The sequence below is a fragment of the Ruditapes philippinarum genome, unplaced genomic scaffold (assembly GCF_026571515.1).
Source record: "Ruditapes philippinarum isolate M1 unplaced genomic scaffold, ASM2657151v2 ctg62_1_1_1_1, whole genome shotgun sequence".
Classification (NCBI taxonomy): domain Eukaryota; kingdom Metazoa; phylum Mollusca; class Bivalvia; order Venerida; family Veneridae; genus Ruditapes; species Ruditapes philippinarum.
The window spans coordinates 170617-198591 of record NW_026865791.1 but is presented as its reverse complement, the minus strand read 5'-3'; the positions used below and the strand labels follow the sequence as shown (position 1 = coordinate 198591).

Sequence of the window (27975 nt, the reverse complement as noted above, 5' to 3'; positions counted from 1 at the left end):
TGAAACGTGTTCAAAAAAAATACCGAATATTTGTGTAACAATTCAAAAAACATGTAACGATGGCAAGTATAAGTTGTCACCCAAATACTTTAAAAAGCATGGTGTCATCAGAACATATGTACATTACATGATGTGATCAAAATACGTTTAAGATGCCGTTGCTTTTGGGCTCTTTTTTGGCAATACAACTGAATAAAGTATAAGAAGGAGCCAAGTGGCACAATACTTCTGAGATAATGTATGATTACGACCATAGCAATTACAGACAACATATTCATGCTTCTAAGTGATATGTCTTCTGTTCATCAACAATAGGAGTAGAAAACCAGAAGAACGAAAGAGAACAAACCGTCTTCTACAGATTTGGTAAGAAAGTTCAATAATCCTGGACAAAAGGTCAATCGGTACTGGTCAAAGGATAATGGTGGATGAAAGGCAAACATGAATGTCACCCTGACATAACACACATGGTTCGTAAACGAATGAAATTTTGTCGCAGAGGGTCGTCTTCCTCAATGTCGTCCTTAGCCAGCAGGTTGGTGATTTCTTTTGGTTTATTTTAAAATTTTGATTATATAATACATATCGGCTACGAAGCAAGATCGGCGCAATTGAACAACCAAATGAAATCAAAGCTTATAATAATTATGTCAGAAATAGCTTCTTATAGAAAGAGTGCATCATTTACATGCTCATGATATTGCTTCATTGATATATATCCCTGCTGATTTATAATATCATGGTGACATGGTACCTAATCTTGTCCAACTATGTTGACACCCATACTTATACTGTAATACTAAGCGCCAAGCGTGCAAGATACTTTGTTAAAATTGTATATTGGTGTTTGGTTTGGCCTGACCGGGGATCGAACCACCTGAGACATCCACACATATTAGTCTGATACTTCTTGGCTACAACTCCGGCAAGGAATTTATTGATAACAATTTCAATGAATATAAATAAAGTACAATAACTTAAATATGAACTTACTAATAATAGTTATCTATCACTCTTTTCTAATTCAAAGATGAATTATTATGGTATAGGTTGAAACTTTAGCCGACAGTTAACTTTCGATATTGACAGTTCCCCTATGGACTTTTAACTGATTACAAATTATGTTATTTCAGTATTTTACAAATATAGAATTGTAACGAATGTCTATTAAGCCACGAATAAATTAAATATAAGATTAAAACATGTCAATGCATTAATATGCTTGTCATGTTATTGGGGTCGGAACCATAGAATAAATAATAGATGTTTATTGTTTCTAAAATACAAGGCTAGTTTTGAAAGATTTTATCAGACGGGATTCGTTTGATTTGTGTTGAATATTACCTGTTTTCTCATAGTAATAATGTACATGTATATATACGTATAGTACCTCAAAATATCTGGTGCAATTTGTTAATACAGATTTTGGAGTTTTCTAGACAAAAGAGCTGAGTAGTCAATTATTGCACATGCATAAAATGCTTACTAGAAATAATAGATTTCCGTTTAAACCTGACTTTTACGTGTATTGTGTTTCCTAAATCTTAATTTTGCAAGCAATAAATCAGTCCTAAAACGGAATAGTGGTTTTAAATAAATGTTCCGTGTCAGATGTCAAATGACTTCCTTGCATGCTTTGCAATGCTATTGTGTTTGTTGATTTGTTTAATATTTCTCAGTATTTACTATGTCTACCATTCTTAAAATTGCGTCTAAATGTACACTCTTATTTGACTGTGTCATTTTGATATATTTCAATGCCATGCAAGGTATAGAAAAGTTTATATCAATTTGGTTATCGCATGATGTTGTTCTTGTTTTTTTGTTTTGCACCTGCTATATATTAGTTAAGTTTTTTTTACCGAGGTTGGAATGCATAATGTGCGTGTAATCAGATTTGGTGCTATGAGGCACAGCACAGCCTAATAAACTTTTTGCTGTGTAGCAATGATTGTATTTTTAATAAATATCATGTCCCTGAGAAAATACTTGATAGTTTGTTCATTAAATTAAATTTTAAATCTATCTTTTGCCATATGATGAAAAAGTTCTAATCAAACGACTGTAAGTGTAATACCAGCGCTTTCATAATCATTTTCAGCAATATTTTATATGTGTATGTGATCATCCAACAAATCAGTAACATCTACCGTATTTCTGACTGGCTGTCACGTTTTGGTACAATAAGGAAAATCAAAATCATTTACATGTATCATAAAAATTAACCGAGGTTCTGAGTGACGAATTTAATTTAAGTGAAGAAAAATATTTTTAATGTCTAATCAAAATTCTTATTTCTATTTTACATGCGATAATACAGTTATAATATATCGAACTCAACCGTTATGTAGAAATATCATGGCCTGTGTCTGAATCTCATGTCTTTACGGCCTCGATCATTTTCTGTAGAGAAAGACCCTTTGATATCGTCCCAGGCCATGATATTTCCGCATAACAGTCTAGTCGTTATACCATAAATATAACTTTTATGTAACATTGCATCGTACTATTATATAAATGTTATTGTAACAGATTGTGACCTTCGTAAAAAGCATTGCCTATAATTACAACAATTTGTAGTTAGTTTAAATGTTGACATTCAATTTAAACTACGGGCAGAATTACTCACTGCAATTTGCTTGTTTGGGGTGTTCAATATTTATTTAAAACCCGTATTGCACATTGTTTCTAAATGTTGTTTCTTTAAAGGAACTCCCTTGAGGTTCAGAAGCCAAAACTTTTTGAAATTTGAGTTTCTTACATAGATCAGCAACGACACTTATAACAGAGAGATATGCAATATCAGAAATATATTGAAAAGTCATATTATTGTGCTATTTCTAACCAGATTTGAGAGAAAAACATTGAACGCCTTTAAGGTTCGAGTCATTTTTCACAATAAGAATTATTTATTTAGGATAAACAGAGTAGGAGAATAATTTGAAATTATGCACACAAATTATTGGTATAGACTAACATCTATAACAATAACACCAAAAAACCTCTGTGGAGTCCCTTTAAGCTTTGGTCGCATCGTTAATTCATAAAATGTTTGTAACTGTATTATTCATACGGATTTTGTTTTTATCCTGATTTTGGTGATGATAAGAGCACATCGCTCTTGACTGTCTTTTCAGTATTGCAATTTTTCAATTTCAAACTGTTTATGAAGCCCCCCCCCCCCCCCCGTCCCTTAATCCTGCATGTAACATTATACTGTAAATGGCTTATAACTACTCACATTTATGTATGGTTTAAGATATTGTGCTGCTGTTTTGTCTGTTGGTATATTATATTTGTAATAAACATTATGTTTAAAGATGGGAATTAATTTCTCTTTAAGATATTTTACGATCAGCTTAATCTGTAGCATCTCAACAAAATAACACTTTTATTTGTTTTGTTTGTTCTTTTATTTGTTTTCATAAATTTTATTCCATTAGTTTGTAAAAAGAAATGTCAATAATTGCTAGTGATGGATGGTTTAGTGTTAAATTTATTTTCGTTAATCTAGTTTTAAAAGCCATTTAGTTGTGTTTTTTTCCGCTTTTGTTGACACACAAAGTTTGTTTACATCACTTTTCATCACGAAGAGTTTGTGCATTATTATGTTCTTTTTTTGTGTTACAGAAAATTCACTACATGCAACTTTTAGCAATTGCTTCAATTTACTAATGAAATTGTATTTGCTTGTGCAGGATAAGAAAGTGATGTCTATAGTACAAAATTCAGTTTAAAGTATGGAAACCAGAAAGTGCATGTATTTTTATATATCTTAAAATGCCAGTACTTGCATTGATATTTTAGTCGTCTCGTGTTCCATGAATTAGCACTTTGTCTGCTGGAAATGTTAGTTCACAAATAACTGTCATTGCTTTTCCACTGTAGGCGTCCGTCTACCGCTGGCTCAGAATATATGATTGCGTCAGAATGACATTTCAGATGTGGTAGGGGATGGATTTAGGCTCTAAGTAAAACAAGATACGTGAAATTTGCAGTATATAGATTCCGATTTGTTTTGATATCGTTTTCACTCTAAATTCTGAGGTCAGTGGCTGTCTAACACGAATCTTATTCCAGACTGTTGCGTTAATTTATATAAGTACATAATGTTAGTATAAAATGTTTATTCTAAAGAGGCATTTTGCATATTTAACATGTATGTTTGATTCTGACATCGCTTTGATTATATTAAATAAATCGATGCTTGACAAGCAGTTATGCACAGCGAAACATACATATTATATTTGAATACACTGTGTGTAGAACGTTAATAAATTAATACAATTATCTCTTAATTAAGTGTGAAACATTGCCAGTTAGCAACTTATTTTTATCTATTTGTGAAGCTAAATTATCTTCGTAATTTGTTATCACTACGTGAGGCTTTTACTATTAAGCAAAGTCAGTAACACAAATTGTCTGTTAACTAACTTATCATTCGTATGATAAGCATCAACCAACACATTATATTATTTCTTTTGGGAATGAATAACCAAAACATTAAATGACTCCACTGAGGGTTTTGATATGACAAGACTGGAAATAAGTTTAAATTTTCAGATTAATGTTCCATTTGATATAGGTCTAGACCAATATTGTATGTGCAAAATTTCAGACCATTCGCTCACTCCGTTTTTCCAGATTAATTTATTCCTACATGTGGAAAATTATCCAGCATTGCAACGCTTTTCACTCAAATCCAGCTAAAAGTAGCACAAAAATCAGACTTTCAACATGTATTTTAAATGTATTTCTTTATTATCTTTGGCGCATCTTTCTATTTTAAGTTTTCATGCTCGTGTCTGTAAGAAAATTCAATTTTTATATTTTTAGGCCTTTGTACCTCAGTGGAGTTTGGAGTTTGCGAGATAAACTATATGTCGAATTATCAGCCAATTTATGTGATAACTTATGTGTATGATGTATTAGCCAATATTTGAGCTAACAAATGTTTTATGTGTATGATGTATTAGCCAAAATTTGAGATAACAAATGTTTCGAAATATTAGTCTATATGTGAGTGAGATAACCTATGTCTTTAAGCATCAGTCATTTAATGATAAAAGTATATGCCAGGTGAATATTATTTACTATTTATGAGACAATAACATCGTACATGACACTGACTCTTTGACATAGAAGATTCTTTGTACAGCGTCACATTTTAATTTTTTTACCAAGTTATGTGTATTTACTAATTATATACAAATATCTTTCAGAGAGATACGTCATATAACCAAAATTAAGAAAGGTAAATTTGTTTACATTGCACATTACAAAGTTTGCAACATGCACGTATTTTTGCTATAAAAAGTATTTCATTTTAGCTAAAATTTAAGCTCACTCAGACATACAGTAAGATTTTATTTTTAAAATTGGAGTTAAGAATTACAAATTGTTCACGGTTTTGTAATAAGTTGTTTCCTTTGATATTTAAGTTTCCATTTGACATACCTTTTATAAGTTCGTGCTGAATATAGGTCAAAAAATATATGCAAGTCTATACTGGTATAAACACCATTTATATTGGGACATAAATCATTCTTGACGTTCCCAGATAGACACTAATGAATTAATAAATTGGCTGACGATCTTGTCTGAATATCTGTGCTCGATTATGATTACAGTCTTATGAAAACAGACTGTACTTTACGCTTGATTATGGACAATTTTATGGATACAATTTTGCTAAGAATTTAAAGGTGTAGTCAAATCGTAACTCATTTCATTAGATTGTCATAATTTGTAATGCACCAAAAGAGATGAAGAAAATCCAACCATTGTTTCGTATGTAGTCAATATAGTCGAAATCAGGAATGGAATACAATTTGATTGCCTGAATGTTAGGTTAACATCTATGTTGCACAGTTGACAATAATGTTCTCAGTCATTCCCTTTTATCACGAATGCTGCGTGTTGTATAGAATAAGCAAACGCGGTCATAAAATTGCAAATTTGTCAAAAACTTGGAGCTTCGTACCAAGACGTTGTTAAGTTCAATACAATAAGATCGACTTGTATATACAAAAGTCCCAATGCTGAATAAGTCATAAACCTTTTGACATTTTGATTATTGAATTTCACCTACTCGAAAGAAAGACTATTCATGCAAATTTTACTTGTGTATATGACGTTCTAATTATTTATTGATGAAAAACTACAGTCTTCACAATGCGTGAAAAATACGTGATAAACAACAGGTAATGCTGATTATAACAAACTGATAAAAAAACTCATTTTCATTACCTTGCATAAAATATAATAAGGTCTATGTATAACCAATTACATAAACGTATACCTTACTATCTGAATTATCCTTTAGGGATATAAACAATTTAAGAGACACGCCGATTAATAAAAAACACAAAGTGGAACAGTGAGTTTTGTGAACAATGACTATCCAATTACATTACTTTAGGTGATGATCAATCAACTTCAGAAAAAAAGAAACCATCAGCATTTTTTTGTTTTGCTATTCATTGTAAAGGCATGTCGACTCGGAGTTTCCCATCAGTCATAGCGAGTTTTTAATTCCGTAAAATGTTTTGTTTAAATTTGAAAAGAGTCTGGGACCATATAATGATTCATTAAATTTTCTGGGCATATAAAAGCAGTTACAATTTCAAAAATGAAAACGTGATACTGTTGGCCTGGGAAAGTTTTAAGTTTGGCCAGGGAAAGTTTTAGTTATGCATCAGAAATCCATATTTTGTAATTGTTTAGAATGTCACACATGTGTTTAATAACGATTTAATACGGTAATGTGACGTAAAGTAGCAAAATGTAAACAATGAAATATTTTTACTTCCATACAAAATATTTAATATTTAATATAATTATAACAATTGGTAACAGGCCAAAAAGAAGCAAAAGGATGTTTTTGTAAACTGTAACAAGATAGAATCTACCAAAAATAAAACAGATTTTGAGAAATAACACTGATAGCAGTTTTGAGGCATAATTGACCTATAAACATTGAATATAAAGTGGTCACGTTTCATATAATAATAATGTTAAGTGTCTTTATTAGTGTATAATAAATTTGTCCCTATTTATTTTACAATATATTTATACTGATAAGTGTCTTTATTAGTGTATAATAAATTTGTCCCTATTTTTTTAATGTTCGATATCAGTTGCCTTTTTTTTCATCAGTGTCTGGACATTGTTTTATCCTAGATACAGAAACTGTGTGTGTGAGAGGTGTTCCGAACGTGGTGTAAAATATCCCAATGTCATTAATGCAGAAAATAATGAAACGAAAAATATTAACAGTATGCTACAAATACAAGGCAACTCATGTGTGTGACACAGATACAATCGTTATCTTTGATGTCAGTTTTAATGTCCTAATTGATTAAACACTATTCAGATATTCTAAAGGTTAGAACGTTCATTTCCATGCAAAAGAGACAAAAATAACTATCCCGTCATTAAGTTTGCTTTAAGTGATAAATACAAAGAACATACGGGAGATCTGTCACTGTGGTCTAAAGGCCTCATATCAAAATGTTTTGGGTCATTTTGCACCATAAAATGAGTATTTTTATACAATTGTTTTGGGCAAATGACACAAGCTCTTGGTCAAGAGCACATTAAATGGTACACAAATATGTAACAAAAAATAGTTTCAGTCCAGTTATGTAAATAAACCTTAGTGGAGTCCCTATATCAGAAAATCAATTATAGTGTGATTGTCACCATATACGATGATGCTATACATAATCACAGCCCTACACTTAAAGATGAAAATAGTGATAACTTATCAAATTAATGATAAGGTAGGCATATTTTGTTTGACATTCAGACTTAAAATAGCATTATATCTGACTTGTAGAAAGTACGTGACTCCTCCTTATACCCACAATAAAATGCTAAACAGTTATAAAATTTCAAGGTTTGCAATGCAGCATAAATTAACTCTTTTGTTAAAACTATACGTACAAGATAATCTAAGTAAATATGTTAATTATATAATACATATCGGCTACGAAGCAAGATCGACGCAATTAAGCAACCAAATGAAATCAAAGCTTATATTGGTTATGTCAGAAATTGCTTCTTATCAAAGGAGTGCATCATTTTCATATTCGTGATATAGGTATGATATTGCTTTATTGATATACGTATATCCCCGCTGACTTATATATGGTGACATGGTACCCAATCTTGTCAAGCTATATTGACACCCATACCTATACTGTAAAACTGAATGCCAAGCGTGCAAGATACTTTGATAAACCTGTATATTGGTGTTTGGTTTGGCCTGACCGGGTATCGAACCACCTGAGACATCCACACATATTAGTCTGATACTTCTTGGCTACTACTGCGGCAAATAATTTATTGATAACAATTTCAATAAATATAAATATAGTACAATAACTCAAATATGAACTTACTAATAATAGTTATCTATCACTCTTTTCTTAATCAAAGATGAATTATTATGTTATTGGTTGGAACTTTAGCCGATATTGACAGTTCCCCTATGGACTATTAACTGATTATAAATTATGTTAATTCAGTATTTTACAAATATAGAATTGAAACAAATGTCCATTAAGCCACGAATTAATTAAATATAAGATTAAAACATGTCAATGCATTAATATGCTTGTCATGTTATGGAGTCGGAACCATAAAATAAATAATAGATGTTTATTGTTTCTAAAATACAAGGCTAGGTTTGAAAGAAGGTTGAAGATTTTATCAGACGGGATTCGTTTGATTAATGTACATGTATATATACGTATATTACCTCAAAAATATCTGGTGCAATTTGTTAATACAGACTTTGGAGTTTTCTAGAAAAAGAGCTGAGTAGTCAATTATTGCACATGCATAAAATGCTTAGAAATAATAGATTTCCGTTTAAACTTTACTTTTACGTGTATTGTGTTTCCTAAATCTTAATTTTGCAAGCAATAACTCAGTCCTAAAACGGAAGAGTGGTTTTAAATAAATGTTCCGTGTCAGATGTCAAATGACTTCCTTTGCTTGCTTTGCAATGCTATTGTGTTTGTTGATTTGGTTCATATTTCTAAGTATTTACCATGTCTACCATTCTTACAATTGCGTCTAAATGTACACTCTTATTTGACTGTGTCATTTTGATATATTTTCAATGCCATGCAAGGTATAGAAAAGTTGATATCAATTTGGTTATCGCATGATGTTGTTTTTTGTTGTTGTTTTTTTTTTGCACCTTTTATATTAGATTGGAATGCATATTGTGCGTGTTTTTAAACGTTTTCATCACATTTGGTGCTTTGAGGCACAGCACAGCCTTATAAACTTTTTCCTGTGGAAAAATTCTCGTATCTTTAATAAATATCATGTCCCTGAGAAAATACTTTTTTTTCATTAAAATGAATTTTTAAATCTATCTTTTGCCATACGATGAAAAAGTTCTAATCAAACGACTGTTAGCGTGATACCAGCGCTACATAAAGCAGCAATATTTATATGTATGTGGTCATTCAACAAATCAGGAACATCTATCGTATTTCTATCTTGTTTTGGTACAATATGGAGAAAAACAAATTGCGGTCATTTTACATGCGCCTTTCAAAGAAACCGATGTTCCGAGTGACGAATTTAATTCAAGGAAAGAAACGTTTTTATTGTCAAATCAAAATTCTTATTTCTATTTAACATGCGATGAAACAGTTATAGTATATCGAACTCGACCGTTATGTAGAAATATCACGGCCTGGGGCTGCATCTTATGTCTTTACGTCCTCGAACATTTGCTGTAGAGAAAGACCCTTGATATCGCCACAGGCCATGATATTTCCACATAACAGTCTAGTAGCTATACATAAATATAACTTTTATGTAACATTGTATCGTACAATCATATTAATGTTATTATCACAGATTGACACCTTTGTAAAAGGCATTGCCTATCATTACAACTTCTATTTTTAGTAAGTAAATCATTTAAATGTTGACAGTCAATTTAAACTACGGATAGATTTTCTCACTGCAAGTGCTTGTTTGGGAAGTTCAATTTTTCACCGTATTGCACATTGTTTCTAAAAGTTGTTTCTTTAAAGGAACTCCACTGAGGTCCAGACGGCAAAACCTATAAAAAAAATTAAATTTCTCACATAGATCTGCAGCAGAGAGATATGCAATAAATAATAAGAAATATGCTCAGAAATATATTGAAAAGTCGTATTTTCGTGCTATTTCTAACCAGATTTGAGTGAAAAACGTTGCAGCGTCTTTACATTTTGAGTCATTTTTCAGGATAAACGGCGTGGGCTAATGATTTGAAATTCTGCACGCCTAGACCTACATCAAATGGAATATTAATCTCGAAATATTATTTTCAGTCATGTCATGTCAAAAGATCTCAGTGGAGTCCTTTTAAACTTTAGTCGAATCGTTAATATATATATAGGTTTAAAAACTGTATAATTCATACGGATTTTGTCATTATTGCACATCGCTCTTGACTGTCTTTTCAGTATTGCAATTTTTCGATTTCAAACTCCTGCATGTAAAAATATACTGTTAATGGCTTATAACTACTAACATTAATGTATGGTTTAAGATATTGTGCTGTTGTTTTGTCTATTGGTATATATTTGTAATACACTTGCACTTTTGCATTAAGTTTATAGATGGGAATTAATTTCTCTTGCAGATCTTTTACGATCAGCTTATTCTGTAGCATCTCAACAAAATAACACTTTTATTTGTTTTGTTTGTTCTTTTATTTGGTTTGATAAATTTTATTCCATTAGTTTGTAAAAAGAAATGCCAATATTTGCTAGTGATGGATTGTTTAGTGTTAAATTTATTTTCGTTAATCTAATTTTAAAAGTTGGGTATTTTTACTTTGGTTGACACACAAAGTCTGTTGGCATCACCTTTCATCACCAAGACCTTATGCATTATCATGTTCTTTTTTGTGTTACAGAAAATTTACTTCATGCAAATTTTAGATATTGCTTTAATTTACAAATGAAATTGTATTTGCTTGTGCAGGATAAGAAAGTGATATCTATAGTACAAAATTCAGTTTGAAGTATGGAAACAAGAAAGTGCATGTATTTTTATACTTCCTAAAATGCCAGTACTTACATTGATATTTTAGTCGTCTCGTGTTCCACGAATTAGCACTTTGTCTGATGGAAATGTTAGTTCACAAATAACTGTCATTGCTTTTCCACTGTAGGCGTCCGTCTATCACTGGCTCAGAATATATGATTGCGTCAGAATGACATTTCAGATGTGGTAGGGGATGGATTTAGGCTCTAAGTACAACAAGATACGAGATATTTGCAGTATTTAGATTCCGATTTGTTTTGATATCGTTTTCACTCTAAATTCTGAGGTCAGTGGCTGTCTAACACGAATTTTATTCCAGAATCTTGCTATAATTTATATAAGTACATAATGTTAGTATAAAATGTTTATTCTAAAGAGGCAATTTGCATTCATATACATGTGTATATCATGTACGTTTGATTCTGACATCGCTTTGATTATATTAATCAATGCTCGACAAACGGTAATGCACAGCGAAACATAGCTATTATATTTGAATACACTGTGTCTAGAACGTTAATAAATTAATACAATTATCTCTTAATTAAGTGTGACACATTTCGAGTTAGCTACTTTTTATCTATTTGTGAAGCTTAATTATTTACGTAATTTATTTTCACTCCGTGAGGCTTTTACTATTAAGCAAAGTCATTAACACAAATTGTCTGTTTACTTTTTACTTTCTGGGCAGTATTTAACCAAAACATTATTTTTTTCCAAATGTAAAACAGACACCAACATACTAGAAACTTATTATTCGTGTGATAAGCATCAACCGACACATTATTTTATTTCTTCTGGGAATAAATAACCAAAACATTAAATGACTCCACTGAGGGTTTTGATATGACAGGACTGGAAATAAGTTTAAATTTTGCTATTAATATTCCATTTGATATAGGTCTAGACCAATATTGTATGTGCAACATTTCAGATCATTCGCTTACTTCATTTTTCCAGAATTATTTTCTACATGTGGAAAATGACCCAAAATTGAAGCCTTGCAACGCTTTTCCCTCAAATCCAGCTAAACATAGCACAAAAATACGACTTTTAACATGTATTTTAAATGTATTTCTTTATTATCTTTTGCGCATCTTTCTGTTTTAAGTGTTCATGCTCGTGTCTGTAAGAAATTCAAATTTTATAATTTTAGGCCTTTGGACCTCAGTGGAGTTTCATTAAATTATTCCTGGAGCGAAGTGTTAATCAGCACATTATCTTATTTCTTATGCAAAGCATCAGCCAACACATTTTATTATTTCTTTTGCGAAGAAACAACGAATACATTATATCATTTCTTAAGCAAACCAATAACTAACACAGTTTTTTTTCTTTTGTGAATAAATCACAAACACATTATAATGTATTACTTGATTTAAGTAAGTATTAACAAACAAATTATATTATTTTTATGCGAATCATTAACTAAAACATTTTATGCAAATCATTAACTGACACATCATATTATTTCTTGAAGTCAAGTATTTACCAATACATTTTATTGTTGTTGTTTTGATCTGTTAGCTATTTTATGTGATAACCTATGTGTATGATGTATTTGCCAATATTTGAGATAACCAAACATGTGAGATAACATATATGTCGAATTATCAGCCAATTTATGTGATAACCTATGTGTATAATGTAGTAGCCAATATTTGAGCTTACAAATGTTTCGAAATATTAGACAATATATGCGATAACCTTTATCTCGAAGTATCAGTCATTTAAAGATATAATGTAAATGCCTTGTTATTAGCAGGACAATAACATCGTACATCTACAGCGTCACAATTTAATAATTTAACAAGTTATGTGTATTAACAAATATCTTTCAGAGAGGTAGGTCATATAACCGAAATAGAGGAAGGTAAATTTGTTTACACTGCACATTACAAAGTTTGCAACATGCACGTATTTTCTCTATAAAAAGTATGTCACTTTTGCTAAAATGTAAGCTCACTTAGGCATACAGTAAGATTTTATTTTTAAAATTGGATTGAAGAATAATTACAAATTTGTTACGGTTTTGTAAGAAAGTTGTTTCCCTTGATATTTAAGTTTCCATTTGTTAAACCTTTTATAAGTTCGGCTTAATATAGGTCAAAAAATATATGCAAGTCTATACTGGTTAACCACCATTTTTATTGGGACATAAATCATTCTTGACGTTCCCAGATAAACACTAATGAATTAATAAAATGGCTGACGATCTTGTCTGAATATCTGTGCTCGATTATGATTACAGTCTTATGAAAACAGACTGTACTTTACGCTTGATTATGGACAATTTTATGGATACAATTTTGCTAAGAATTTAAAGGTGTAGTCAAATCGTAACTCATTTCATTAAATTGTAATAATTTGTAATGCACCAAAAGAGATGAAGAAAATCCAACCATTGTTTCGTATGTAGTCAATATAGTCGAAATCAGGAATGGAATAAAATGTGATTGCCTGAATGTCAGGTTAACATCTATGTTGCACAGTTGACAATAATGTTCTCAGTCATTCCCTTTTATCATGAATGCTGCGTGTTCTATAGAATAAGCAAACGCGGTCATAAAATTGCAAATTTGTTCACGAACTTGGAGCTTCGTACCAAGACGTTGTTAAGTTCAATACAATAAGACTTGTATATACAAAAGTCCCATTGCTGAATAAGTCATAAACCTTTTGACATTTTGGATAATGAATTTCACTTACTCGAAAGAAAGACTGTTCATGCAAATTTTACTTGCGTATATTGCTTCCTAATTATTTATTGATGAAAAACTACAGTCTTCACAATGCGTGAAAAATACGTGGTAAACAACGGGTAATGCTGATTATAAAAAACTGATAAAATACTCATTTTCATTACTTTGCATAAAATATAATAAGGCCTATGTATAACCAATTACATAAACGTTTACATAACTAACTGAATTATCCTTTAGGGATATAAACAATTTAAGAGACACGCCGATTAATAAAAAACAAAAAGTGGAACAGTGAGTTTTGTGAACAATGACTATCTAATTACATTACTTTAGGTGATGATCAATCAACTTCAGAAAAAAAGAAACCATCAGCATTTTTTTGTTTTGCTATTCATTGTAAAGGCATGTCGACTCGGAGTTTCCCATCAGTCATAGCGAGTTTTTAATTCCGTAAAATGTTTTGTTTAAATTTGAAAAGAGTCTGGGGCCATATAATGATTTATTAAATTTTCTGGGCATATAAAAGCAGTTATAATTTCAAAAATGAAAAACGTGATACTGTTGGCCTGGGAAAGTTTTTAGTTTGGCCAGGGAAAGTTTTAGTTATGCATCAGAAATCCATATTTTGTAATTGTTTAGAATGTCAAACATGTGTTTGATAACGATTTAATACGGTAAGGTGACGTAAAGTAGCAAAATGTAAACAATGAAATATTTTGACTTCCATACAAAATATTTAATATTTAATATAATTATAACAATTGGTAACAGGCCAAAAAGAAGCAAAAGGATGTTTTTTTTAAACTGTAACAAGATAGAATCTACCAAAAATAAAACAGATTTTGAGAAATAACACTGATAGCATTTTTGAAGCATAATGGGCCTATAAACAGTGAATATAAAGTGGCCACGTTTCATATAATACTGATAAGTGTCTTTATTAGTGTATAATAAATTTGTCCCTATTTATTTAACAACATATATTTATACTGATTAGTGCCTTTATTAGTGTATAAAAAATTTGTCCCTATTTATTTAACAATATATGTATACTGATAAGTGTCTTTATTTGTGTATAATAAATTTGTCCCTATTTATTTAACAACATATATTTATACTGATAAGTGTCTTTATTAGTGTATAATAAATTTGTCCCTATTTATTTAACAACATATATTTATACTGATAAGGGTCTTTATTAGTGTATGATAAATTAGTCCCTATTTATTTAACAACATATATTTATACTGATAAGTGCCTTTATTAGTGTATAAAAAATTTGTCCCTATTTATTTTACAATATATGTATACTGATAAGTGTCTTTATTTGTGTATAATAAATTTGTCCCTATTTTTTTAATGTTCGATATCAGTTGCCTTTTTTTCATCAGTGTCTGGACATTGTTTTATCCTAGATACAGTAATTGTGTGTGCGAGAGGTGTTCCGAACGTGGTGTAATATCCCAATGTCATTAATTCAGAAAATAATGAAACGCAAAATATAAACAGTATGCTACAAATACAAGGCAACTCATGTGTGTGACACAGATACAATCGTTATCTTTGATGTCAGTTTTAATGTCCTAATTGATTAAACACTATTCAGATATTCTAAAGGTTAGAACGTTCATTTCCATGCAATAGAGACAAAAATAACCACCCAGTCATTAATTTTGTTTTAAGTGATAAGTACAAAGAACAAATCTTTACCAATGTATCTCCAGTATGGATACGGGAGATTTGTCACTGTGGTCTAAATGCTTGATAACATAAAAGTTTTGGATCATTTTGCACCAAAAAATTAGTATTTTGTAAAATTGAGTTTATCAAATGACACGAGCTCTTGGTATGACTATCAAATGATACACAAATATGTGACAAAAATATTTTCAGCCCCGTCATGTAGCTAAACCTTAGTAGAGTCCCTTTATGAGAGAATCAATTGTAGTGTGATTGTCACCATATACGATGATGCTATACATAATCACAGTCCTATACTTTTAAGATAAAAATAGTGACAACCTATGAAATTAATGATAAAGTAGGCATATTTTGTTTGGCATTCAGACTTAAATATAGCATTATATCTGACTTGTAGAACATATGTGACTCCTCCTTGTACCCACAATGATAATGCTAAACAGTTATAAAAATGCAAGGTTTGCAATGCAGCATAAATTAACTCTTTTGTTAAAACTATACGTACAAGATAGTCTAAGTAAATATGTTAATTATATAATACATATCGGCTACGAAGCAAGATCGACGCAATTAAGCAACCATATGAAATCAAAGCTTATATTGATTATGTCAGAAATTGCTTCTTATCAAAGGAGTGCATCATTTTCATATTCGTGATAGTAGGTATTGCTTTATTGAAATACGTATATCCCCGCTGACTTATATATGGTGACATGGTACCCAATCTTGTCAAGCTAAATTGACACCAATTTCTTTCTGTAATACTGAGCGCCAAGCGAGCAAGATACTTTGATAAACCTGTATATTGGTGTTTGGTTTGGCCTGACCGGGGATCGGACCACCTGAGACATCAACACATATAAGTCTGATACTTCTTGGCTACTACTGCCGCAAATAATTTATTGATAACAATTTCAATAAATATAAATATAGTACAATAACTCAAATATGAACTTACTAATTCTTTTCTTAATCAAAGATATTGGTTGAAACTTTAGCCGACAGTTAACTTTCGATATTGACAGTTCCCCTATGGACTTTTAACTGATTACAAATTATGTTATTTCAGTATTTTACAAATATAGAATTGTAACAAATGTCCATTAAGCCACGGATAAATTAAATATAAGATTAAAACATGTCAATGCATTAATATGCTTGTCATGTTAAAGGGTCGGAACCATAGAATAAATAATAGATGTTTATTGTATCTAAAATACAAGGCTAGGTTTGAAAGAAGGTTGAAGATTTTATCAGACGGGATTCGTTTGATTTGTGTTGAATATTACCTTTTTCTCATAGTAATAATGTACATGTATATATACGTATAGTACCTCAAAATATCTGGTGCAATTTGTTAATACAGACTTTGGAGTTTTCTAGAAAAAAGAGTTGAGTAGTCAATTATTGCACATGCATAAAATGCTTACTAAAAATAATTGTTTTCCGTTTAAACCTGACTTTTACGTGTATTGTGTTTCCTAAATCTTAATTTTGCAAGCAATTAGTCAGTCCTAAAACAGAGTAGCGGTTTTAGATAGGACATATATTGATAAATGTTCCGTGTCACATGTCAAATGACTTCCTTGCATGCTTTGCAATGCTATTGTGTTTGTTGATTTGGTTAATATTTCTTGAAATTCAGTATTTACTATGTCTACCATTCTTAAAAGTGTGTCTAAATTTACACTCTTATTTGACTTTGTCCTTTTGATATATATTTTCAATAGCATGCAAGGTATAGAAATATTTATATCAATTTGGTTATGCATGTTGTTGTTTTTGTTGTTGTTTTTTGCACCTGCTATAATGTAATGTAGAATGAACGTGTTTTGAAACGTTTTAATCACATTTGATGCTATAAGACATAGCACAGGCTGTATAAACATTTTCCTGAGTAGCAATGTTCGTATTTTTAATAAATTTCATGTCTTTGACAAAATAATAAATAGTTGTTTTCATTAAAATGAATTTTAAAATCTATCTTTTGCCATACGATGAAAAATTTCTAATCAAACGACGGTAAAGTAGCGTGATACCAGGGCTTCATAAAACAGCAATATTTATGTGTTGGTGGTCATCCAACAAATCAGGGACATCCACTATAATTTTGATTGGCGGTCATGTTTTGGTACAATTAGGAAAATCAAAATGTGGTCAATTACATGTACCATAAAAAGTAACCGAGGTTCCGAGTGACGAATTTAATTTAAGGGAACAAAATGTTTTTAATGTCAAATCAAAATTCTTCTATTTAACATGCGTTAAAACAATTATAGTACATGAATATCAAACTCGTCCGTTTAAATTATTTTTAGTAATTAAATCTTTTAAATGTTGCCTTTCAATTTGAACTACAGGCACAATTTCTTTTGCAAATTGCTTGTTTGTGTTGTCAATATTTTAAAACCCGTATTGCACATTGTTTATAATTGTTGTTTCTTTAAAGGAACTCCACCGAGGTCCAGATGCCAAAATCTATAAAAAAAATTCTGAATTTCTGACACAGATCAGTTGTTATTCAACAAATAAGGAACATGCCCCGCATTTCTGATTGGCTGTCACGTTTTGGTACAAGAAAGAAAATCAAAATGTGGTCATTTACATAAAAGTAACCGAGGTTCCGAGTAAGGAATTTAATGTAAGGGAAGAAAATGTTTATAATGTCTAATCAAAGTTCTTATTTCTATTAAACATGAGATAAAACAGTTATAGTATATCAAACTCGACCCTAATGTAGAAATACCATGGCCTGGGGCTGCATCTCGTGTCTTCACGGCCTCGATCATTTTCTGTAGAGAAACACCCTTGATATCGCCCCAGCCCATTATATTTCCATAAAACAGTCTAGTCTTTGAACCATAAATATAATCTTTATGTAACATTGCAACTTTCTATCATATTAATGTAATTGTAACAGATTGTTACATTGGTAAAAGGCATTGCCTATAATTACAACAATTTGTAGTTATTAAATCATTTAAATGTTGACATTCAGTTGAACTACGGCATGTATTTCTCGCTGCAATTTGTTTGTTTGTGGTGTTCAATATTTATAAAACCCGTATTGCACATTGTTTCTAATTTTCGTTTCTTTAAAGGAACACCACCGAGGTCCAGAGGCCAAAATCTATAAAAAAAAAACTGAATTTCTGACATAGATCAGCAGCGACACTTAAAACAAAAAGATATGCAATAAATAATAAGAAATAAGCTCAGACATATACTGAAAAGTCATATTTTTGTGCTATCTCTAACCAGATTTGATTGAAAAACGTTGCAACGTCTTTAAAGTTTGAGTCATTTTTCATACTTTCAATTATTTTTCAGGATAAATGGAATGGGCGAATTATTCTTTGTCTAGACCTACATCAAATGGAATATTTATATCGAAAAAATATTTTCAGTCCAGTCATGTCAAAAAACCTCAGCGGAGTCCATTTAAGCTTTCGTCGAATCGTTATAATTCATATAGGTTTTACAACCGTATTATTCATATGGATATTGTCATTATCTTGTTTTTAGTGGTGATAGGAGCACGGCGTTGTTGTCTGTCTTTTCATTATTGCCATTTTTCAATTTCAAACTGTTTTATAAAGCCCCCGTCCCTTAATCCTGCATGTAAAAATATACTGTAAATGGCTTATAACTACTCACATTAATGTATGGTTTATGATATTGTGCTGTTGTTTTGTCTGTTGAATTATATTTGTAATACACTCGCACGTTTGCATTCAATTCATAGATGGGAATTAATTTCTCTTTAAGATATTTTACGATCAGCTTAATCTGTAGCATCTCAACAAAATAACACTTTTATTTGTTTTTGTTTGTTCTTTTATTTGATTTCATAAATTTTATTAAGAAATGCCAATAATTACTAGTGATGGATGGTTTAGTGTTAAATTTATTTTCGTTAATCTAATTTTAAAAGTTGGGTTTTATTACTTTGGTTGCAGACAAAGTCTGTTTGCATCACTTTTCATCAGCAAGAGTTTATGCATTATCATGTTCTTTTTGTGTAACAGAAAATTTACTACATGCAAATTTTAGAGATTGCTTCAATTTACTAATGAAATTGTATTTGCTTGTGCAGGATAAGAAAGTGATGTCTATAGTACAACAATTCAGTTTAAAGTATGGAAACCAGAAAGTGCATGTATTTTTATACTTCCTAAAATGCCAGTACTTACATTGATATTTTAGTCGTCTCGTGTTCCACGAATTAGCACTTTGTCTGCTGGTAATGTTAGTTCACAAATAACTGTCATTGCTTTTCCACTGTAGGCGTCCGTCTACCACTGGCTCAGAATATAAGATTGCGTCAGAATGACATTTGAGATGTGGTAGGGGATGGATTTAGGCTCTAAGTACAACAAGATACGAGAAATTTGCAGTATATAGATTCCGATTTGTTTTGATATCGTTTTCACTCTAAATTCTGAGGTCATTGGCTGTCTAACACGAATCTTATTCCAGAGTGTTGCGTTAATTTATATAAGTACATAATGTAAGTATAAAATGTTTATTCTAAAGAGGCATATTGCATACATATACATTTGTATATCATGTATGTTTGATTCTGACATCCTTTTGGTTGTATTAATCAATGTTCGACAAACGGTAATACACAGCAAAACATACATATTATATTTGAATACACTGTGTGTAGAACGTTAATAAATTAATACAATAATCTCTTAATTAAGTGTAAAACGTTGCGAGTTTGCAACTTTTTTTATCTATTTATGAAGCTAAATTATCTACGTGATTTGTTATCAGTGAGGCTTTTACTATTACATGTAAGCACAGTCATTAACACAAATTGTCTGACTTTTTGCTTTCTGTGCAGTATTTAACCAAAACATTATTTTTTCCAAATGTAAAACAGACACCTACATGCTAGTATCTTATCACTCATGTTATAAGCATCAACCGACACATTATTTTATTTCTTCTTGGAATAAATAACCAAAACATTAAATGACGCCACTGAGGGTTTTGATATGACAGGACTGGAAATAAGTTTAAATTTTCAGATTAATGTTCCATTTGATAAAGGTCAACACCAATATTGTATGTGCAAAATTTCAGATCATTCGCTTACTTCATTTTTCCTGAATTATTTTTCTGTTTTATTTTTTGTTATGTGGAAAATGACCAAAAATTAAAAAGAAATGCAATGCTTTTCACTCAAATCCAGCTAAAAATAGCTTAAAATACGACTTTTAACATGTATTTTAAATGTATGTCTTTATGATCTTTTGCACATCTTTCTATTTTAAGTGTTCATGCTCGTGTCTGTAAGAAATTCAAATTTTATAATTTTAGGCCTTTGGACCTCAGTGGAGTTTCATTAAATTATTCCTGGAGCGAAGTGTTAATCAGCACATTATATTATTTCTTATGCAAAGCATCAGCCAACACATTTTATTATTTCTTTTGCGAATAAACAACGAATACATTATATCATTTCTTATGCAAACCAATAACTAACACAGTTTATTTTTCTTTTGTGAATAAATTACAAACACATTATAATGTATTACTTGATTTAAGTAAGTATTAACAAACAAATTATATTATTTTTATGCGAATCATTAACTTAAACATTTTTATGCAAATCATTAACTGACACATCATATTATTTCTTGAAGTCAAGTATTTACCAACACATTTTATTGTTGTTGTTTTGAACTGTCAGCTATTTTATGTGATAACCTATGTGTATGATGTATTTGCCAATATTTGAGATAACCAAACATGTTAGATAACATATATGTCGAATTATCAGCCAATTTATGTGATAACCTATGTGTATAATGTAGTAGCCAATATTTGAGCTTACAAATGTTTCGAAATATTAGACAATATATGAGATAACCTTTGTCTCGAAGTATCAGTCATTTAAAGATATAATGTAAATGCATTGTTATTAGCAGGACAATAACATCGTACATCTACAGCGTCACATTTTAATCTTTTAACAAGTTATGTGTATTTACTAATTATATACAAATATCTTTCAGAGAGATAGGTCATATAACCGAAATAAAGAAAGGTAAATTTGTTTACACTGCACATTACAAAGTTTGCAACATGCACGTATTTTCTCTATAAAAAGTATGTCACTTTTGCTAAAATGTAAGCTCACTCAGGCATACAGTAAGATTTTATTTTTAAAATTGGATTTAAGAATAATTACAAATGTGTTACGGTTTTGTAAGAAAGTTGTTTCCCTTGATATTTAAGTTTCCATTTGACAAACCTTTTATAAGTTCGGGCTTAATATAGGTCAAATAAATATATGCAAGTCTATACTGGTATTACCACCATTTATATTGGGACATAAATCATTCTTGACGTTCCCAGATAGACACTAATGAATTAATAAAATGGCTGACGATCTTGTCTGAATATGATTACAGTCTTATGAAAACAGACTGCTGTACTTTACGCTTGATTTATATGGACAATTTTATGGATACAATTTTGCTAAGAATTTAAAAAAGAGCATATTTTAGGGTGTAGTCAAATCGTAACTCATTTCATTAAATTGTAATAATTTGTAATGCACCAAAAGAGATGAAGAAAATACAACCATTGTTTCGTATGTAGTCAATATAGTCGAAATCAGGAATGGAATACAATTTGATTGCCTGAATGTCAGGTTAACATCTATGTTGCACAGTTGACAATAATGTTCTCAGTCATTCCCTTTTATCACGAATGCTGCGTGTTGTATAGAATAAGCAAACGCGGTCATAAAAATGCAAATTTGTTCACGAACTTGGAGCTTCGTACCAAGACGTTGTTAAGTTCAATACAATAAGACTTGTATATACAAAAGTCTCAATGCTGAATAAGTCATAAACCTTTTGACATTTTGGATAATGAATTTGACTTACTCGAAAGAAAGATTGTTCATACAAATTTTACTTGCGTATATTGCTTCCTAATTATTTATTGATGAAAAACTTCAGTCTTCACAATGCGTGAAAAATACGTGATAAACAACGAGTAATGCTGATTATAACAAACTGATAAAATACTCATTTTCATTACCTTGCATAAAATATAATAAGGTCTATGTATAACCAATTACCTAAACGTATACATTACTATCTGAATTATCCTTTAGGGATAAAAACAATTTAAGAGACACGCCGCTTAATAAAAAACACAGAATGGAACAGTGAGTTTTGTGAACAATGCCTATCCAATTACATTACTTTAGGTGATGATCAATCAACTTCAGAAAAAAAAGAAACCATCAGCATTTTTGTTTTTGTTTTTCTATTCATTGTAAAGGCATGTCGACTCGGAGTTTCCCATCAGTCATAGCGAGTTTTTAATTCTGTAAAATGTTTTGTTTTAATTTGAATGGAGTCTGGGACCATATAATGATTCATTAAATTTTCTGGGCATATAAAAGCAGTTACAATTTCAAAAATGAAAAACGTGATACTGTTGGCCTGGGAAAGTTTTAAGTTTGGCCAGGGAAAGTTTTAGTTATGCATCAGAAATCCATATTTTGTAATTGTTTAGAATGTCAAACATGTGTTTAATAACGATTTAATACGGTAATGTGACGTAAAGTAGCAAAATGTAAACAATGAAATATTTTTACTTCCATACAAAATATTTAATATTTAATATAATTATAACAATTGGTAACAGGCCAAAAAGAAGCAAAAGGATGTTTTTTTAAACTGTAACAAGATAGAATCTACCAAAAATAAAACAGATTTTCAGAAATGATACTGATAGCATTTTTGAGGCATAATGGGCCTATAAACATTGAATAAAAAGTTTGTACAGTAAAGGTTAATACGACTTCAATTCAGGAGCTACGTATTATTGCTGTTGGTATGGGATACTTTTTGTGTGGTCACGTTTCATATAATAACTGTCTTTATTAGGGTAGAATACTTTTGTCCCTAATTATGCCCCCGAAGGGAGGCATAAAATAATGGCACCGTCTGTCCGTCCGTCTGTCCCACTTCATTCGTGTCCGGACTGTAACTTTGTCATGCATTGAAGGATTTTAAAATAACTTGGCACAAATGTCTACCACATCAAGACAATGTGTCGCAGCTAAGGCTCATATCCGTCTGCTCCGTCCGTGTGTCCCCACTTACACAACAATCATGTCCGGACTGTAACTTTGTCATGCATTGAGGTATTTTGAAATAATTTGGCACAAATGTCTATCTCATAACAACATTTTGTCGCGTCAAGGAACCACGTCCCTCTTCAAAGGTCAAGGTCACACTTATATTTTAAAGGTTCATGCTATCACAATTAGAGATTACAAGTACAATAATAGAAAGAACACTATTCAGCAATTAGTTACTTTCATTCTCTTTTCTTTTCGTAATACCTGTATGCTTAAGAAACCTTTTCGGGGGACATTCGTCACTTGGGTGACAGCTCTTGTTTTTGAAAATATATATAGTAGTTTGATATCAGTAGTCTTTTTTGCATCAGTGTCTGGACATTGTTTTATCCTAAATACAGTAACTGTTAGAGGTGTGCCGAACGTGGTGTAAAATATCCCGATGTCATTAATTCAGAAAATAATGAAACGAAAAATATAAACAGTATGCTACAATTACAAGGCCTCTCATGTGTGTGACACAGATACAATCGTTATCTTTGATGTCAGTTTTAATGTCCTAATTAATTAAACACTATTCAGATATTCTAAAGGTTAGAACGTTCATTTCCATGCAATAGAGACAAAAATAACCATCCAGTCATTAAGTTTGTTTTAAGTGATAAGTACAAAAAATAAATCTTTACCAATGTATCTCCAACATACGGAAGATCTTTAGATGTGGTCTAAAGGCATAAAAACATAAAGGTTTGGGGTCATTTTGCACCAAACAAATGAGTATTTTGTAAAATTGTTTTGGGCAAATGACAGAAGCTGTTGGTCTAGACCATACCAAATGGTAAACAATTATGAGACAAAAATATGTTCAGTCCCGTCATGTAGCTAAACCATATAAATAAACTTTAGTGGAGTCCCATTATGAGAAAATAAATTGTAGTGTAATTGGCACCATATACGATGATGCTATACATAATCACAGTCCTATACTTTTAAGATAAAACTAGTGGCAACCTATGAAATTAATGATAAAGTAGGCATATTTTGTTTGGCATTCAGACTTAAATATAGCATTATATCTGACTTGTAGAACATATGTGACTCCTCCTTGTACCCACAATGATAATGCTAAACAGTTATAAAAAATCCTGGTTTGTAATGCAGCATAAATTAACTCTTTTGTTAAAACTGTACGAGATCATTTAAATCATTTAAAGGTCATTTTAGTTATTTATGTATTTGTATTTTGAATTATCATAGTCAAATGATATTGTACTACATCTAATTTTACCGCTATTATCTTCTCTAATACTGTTTTGGATAGACGCCGAATATTGGAAGATAAAAGTATTAATATATTCAAATATAAGAAATGATCTTCTCATAAAAATGGACGATATGTACGACATGACAGAATTATAGAGGTCAATAATGTATCAGCAGAATCTAGACGTAGACAAAACAAGAAAAACAATTCCAAGAGTATAGTAACATTTTGTGATCTCCTTTCGCGCCCTTATGTCCACTCCAAGTTTTTGTTTGGTGTCTTCTGGGTGCCCTACTTATTGTGTCGGGGGGGGGGGTGTAATGCAACATGTAATGGGACATGTAATGTGAAATAATATAAACTAAAACGGGCCCATATGGGAATTCAAGGGATAAGACTTCAATTCAGAAGCTACGTAATATTGGTGTTGGTATGAGATACTTTTTTGTGGTCACGTTTCATTTTATACTGATAACTGTCTTTATAAGTGTAGAATAAATGTGTCCCTAATTTTTGATAATATTTATAGAATCTAAAAGTTCGATATCAGTTTTGATTTTTTGCATCAGTGTCTGGACATTGTTTTATCCTAGATACAATAACTGTGTGTGAGAGGCGTGCCGAACGTGGTGTAAAATATCCAAATGTCATTAATTCAGAAAATAATTAAATGTAAAATATAAACAGTATGCTACAAATACAAGGCAACTCATGTGTGTGACACAGATACAATCGTTATCTTGATGTCAGTTTTAATGTTCTAATTGATTAAACACTATCCAGATATTCTAAAGGTTAGAACGTTCATTTTCATTCAATATAGACAAAAATAACCATCCAGTCATTAAGTTTGTTTTCAGTAACAATATTTACCAATGTACCTTCAACATACGGGAGACCTTTCACTGTGGTCTAAAAGCCTAATAACAAAATGTTTAGGGTCATTTTGCACCATACAATGAGTATTTTTGTAAAATTGTTTTGGGCAAATGACACAAGCTCTTGGTCTAGACCACATCAAATGGTACACAAATATAAGACAAAAATATGTCCAGTCCCGTCATGTTAATACGCCTTAGTGGAGTCCCTTAATGAGAGAAGCAATTGTAGTGTGATTCTCACCATATTCGATGATGCTATACAAAATCACAGTCCTACACTTAAAAGATGAAAATAGTGACAACTTATTAAATTAATGATAAGGTAGGCATATTTTATTTGGCATTCAGACATAAAAATAGCATTATATTTGACTTGCAGAACATATGCGACCCCTCCTTATTCCTTCAATGATAATGCTAAACAGTTATCAAAATTCAAGGTTTGCAATTCAGTATAAGTTAACTCTTTTGTTAAACTTATACGAGATCATTTAAATCATTTAAAGGTCATTTAAGTTATTTATATTTTGTATTATGAATTATCATAGTCAAATGAACTTGTACTACATCTAATTTTACCGCTATCATCTTCTCTGATAAAGATCATTTAAGTTATTTATATATTGTATTATGAATTATCATAGTCAAATGAACTTGTACTACATCTAATTTTCCCGTTATTATCTTCTCTGATACTGTATTGGATAGACGTCGAATATTAGTAGATTACAGTATTAATATATTCAAATATAAGGAATGATCTTCTCATAAAAATGGACGATATGTACGACATGACAGAATTATAGAGGTCAATAATGTATCAGCAGAACCTAGACGTAGACAAAACAAGAAAAACAATTCCCAAAGTAAAGTAATAGTAATATTGTGTGAACTTGGCCATAAATTCAATGGTTAGGACATTTAGGTCAATGTAATGGCTACAATTAAAAAGTGTTTGGCAAATAGAAATAATTCTATATATAAGAGATATTGATATAACAATAAAAAGATTCTTGTAATGTTGTTTTGGGTCATGTGGGGGTTCCGTTCATTGAACGCCGCCTTTCCTTGTTGATCTTGTTTATCATATTGGTCTTTCAGATATTGATGATAAAAATAACATAATGGCAATGTTTATTTTTGCGCTTGAATGTTAGAATTTTTCACGGTTTAAATAATTTTCCAATTCTCGTTCACACTTTTATCGTTTGTTTTCTTTAAGCATCGAAAAAAAAGGAATTTTAAATATTATCAAAGAAAACTAATTAATAGAAGTGTATATTTCTTCTTTACAACGTAAACCACGAGTCTAAATAGATCGATAATATCGATTTGATCATAAATATATATTTCATAGATATAGATACAGACGTGTCTTGTAGCGTCTTGCCATGTTTGATTAAATGTAAGGGATAAAGTTATAGTGCATATTTAAACGCTATTTTATACTCGGAATGCATGCCAACTGGAATAATAACAGCGAAGTTTTATCTTTTTGCAAGACATTTCTTACATTTCTATCAATTAATTGGCCATCAGTATTGCAATTTCACCGACATTTATTGTTGTATGTGTTGTTATTGTCTTCCAGTTGCAGAAGACAATACAATTTTATAACTTGTTATTATCGCCTCACAATGGCGTGTTGGCGCCAATCACGGCATATCTTATATTAAACTCTTTCTACACTAAATAGCTTAAATGGACTTGTCCATATTACAATTTGGACGAAATCATTCATCGTTTTTAGGAGATATTTCAAAATAAGTACTGATTGAATAGTGAATAGTGTCCGGCTGGCCTGCACTGGTCGCATCTTAATACTCAATTGTCGCCAGTAGGTTAAATTTAAAAGAGGAATCCAGAGCAGAAAGAAGATGTAAAAATGGTGTGTGTTATTTTGTCATCTTAATAAGCTTTCTTTAAAGATTTTCTGTATACGGTTCATCAAAGTATGCTTCGGCGGCACCGAGGGTATTGCAACGTGTTTATTTTCAGTGTGTTAATGCGGATATTAGTTTTAATATTCATTTGTATCTTACATTACGATATGCCTCTTGCTATTTTGGCCAAATGTTGGCTTCATTTTACAATCGTATGCTACACATTTTGTTTTGTAAATCATCAGGGAAATTATACATGTTTCTAAAGTTGTTTCATTTAAAGTCACAATATAAACCCTGCTCACATTAGACTTTGAGGACCTATTTGAATGGGTAATTTGTGCAACCACTCAGT

The 27975-nt window shown here is 30.8% G+C and overlaps 1 protein-coding gene across 1 annotated transcript in view; it reads left to right on the top strand.

The window, feature by feature from the left end:
* Positions 1-129: 129 nt before the first annotated feature.
* LOC132730353 (potassium voltage-gated channel subfamily B member 2-like) overlaps positions 130-27975 on the top strand; it is a 131136-nt gene continuing 103290 nt past the window's right edge. Inside the window, exon 1 of the mRNA XM_060716261.1 lies at positions 130-535. Within this exon, the coding sequence (XP_060572244.1) occupies positions 429-535 (107 nt within the window). The 5' untranslated portion in view covers positions 130-428. The remainder of the gene's footprint in view (positions 536-27975) is intronic.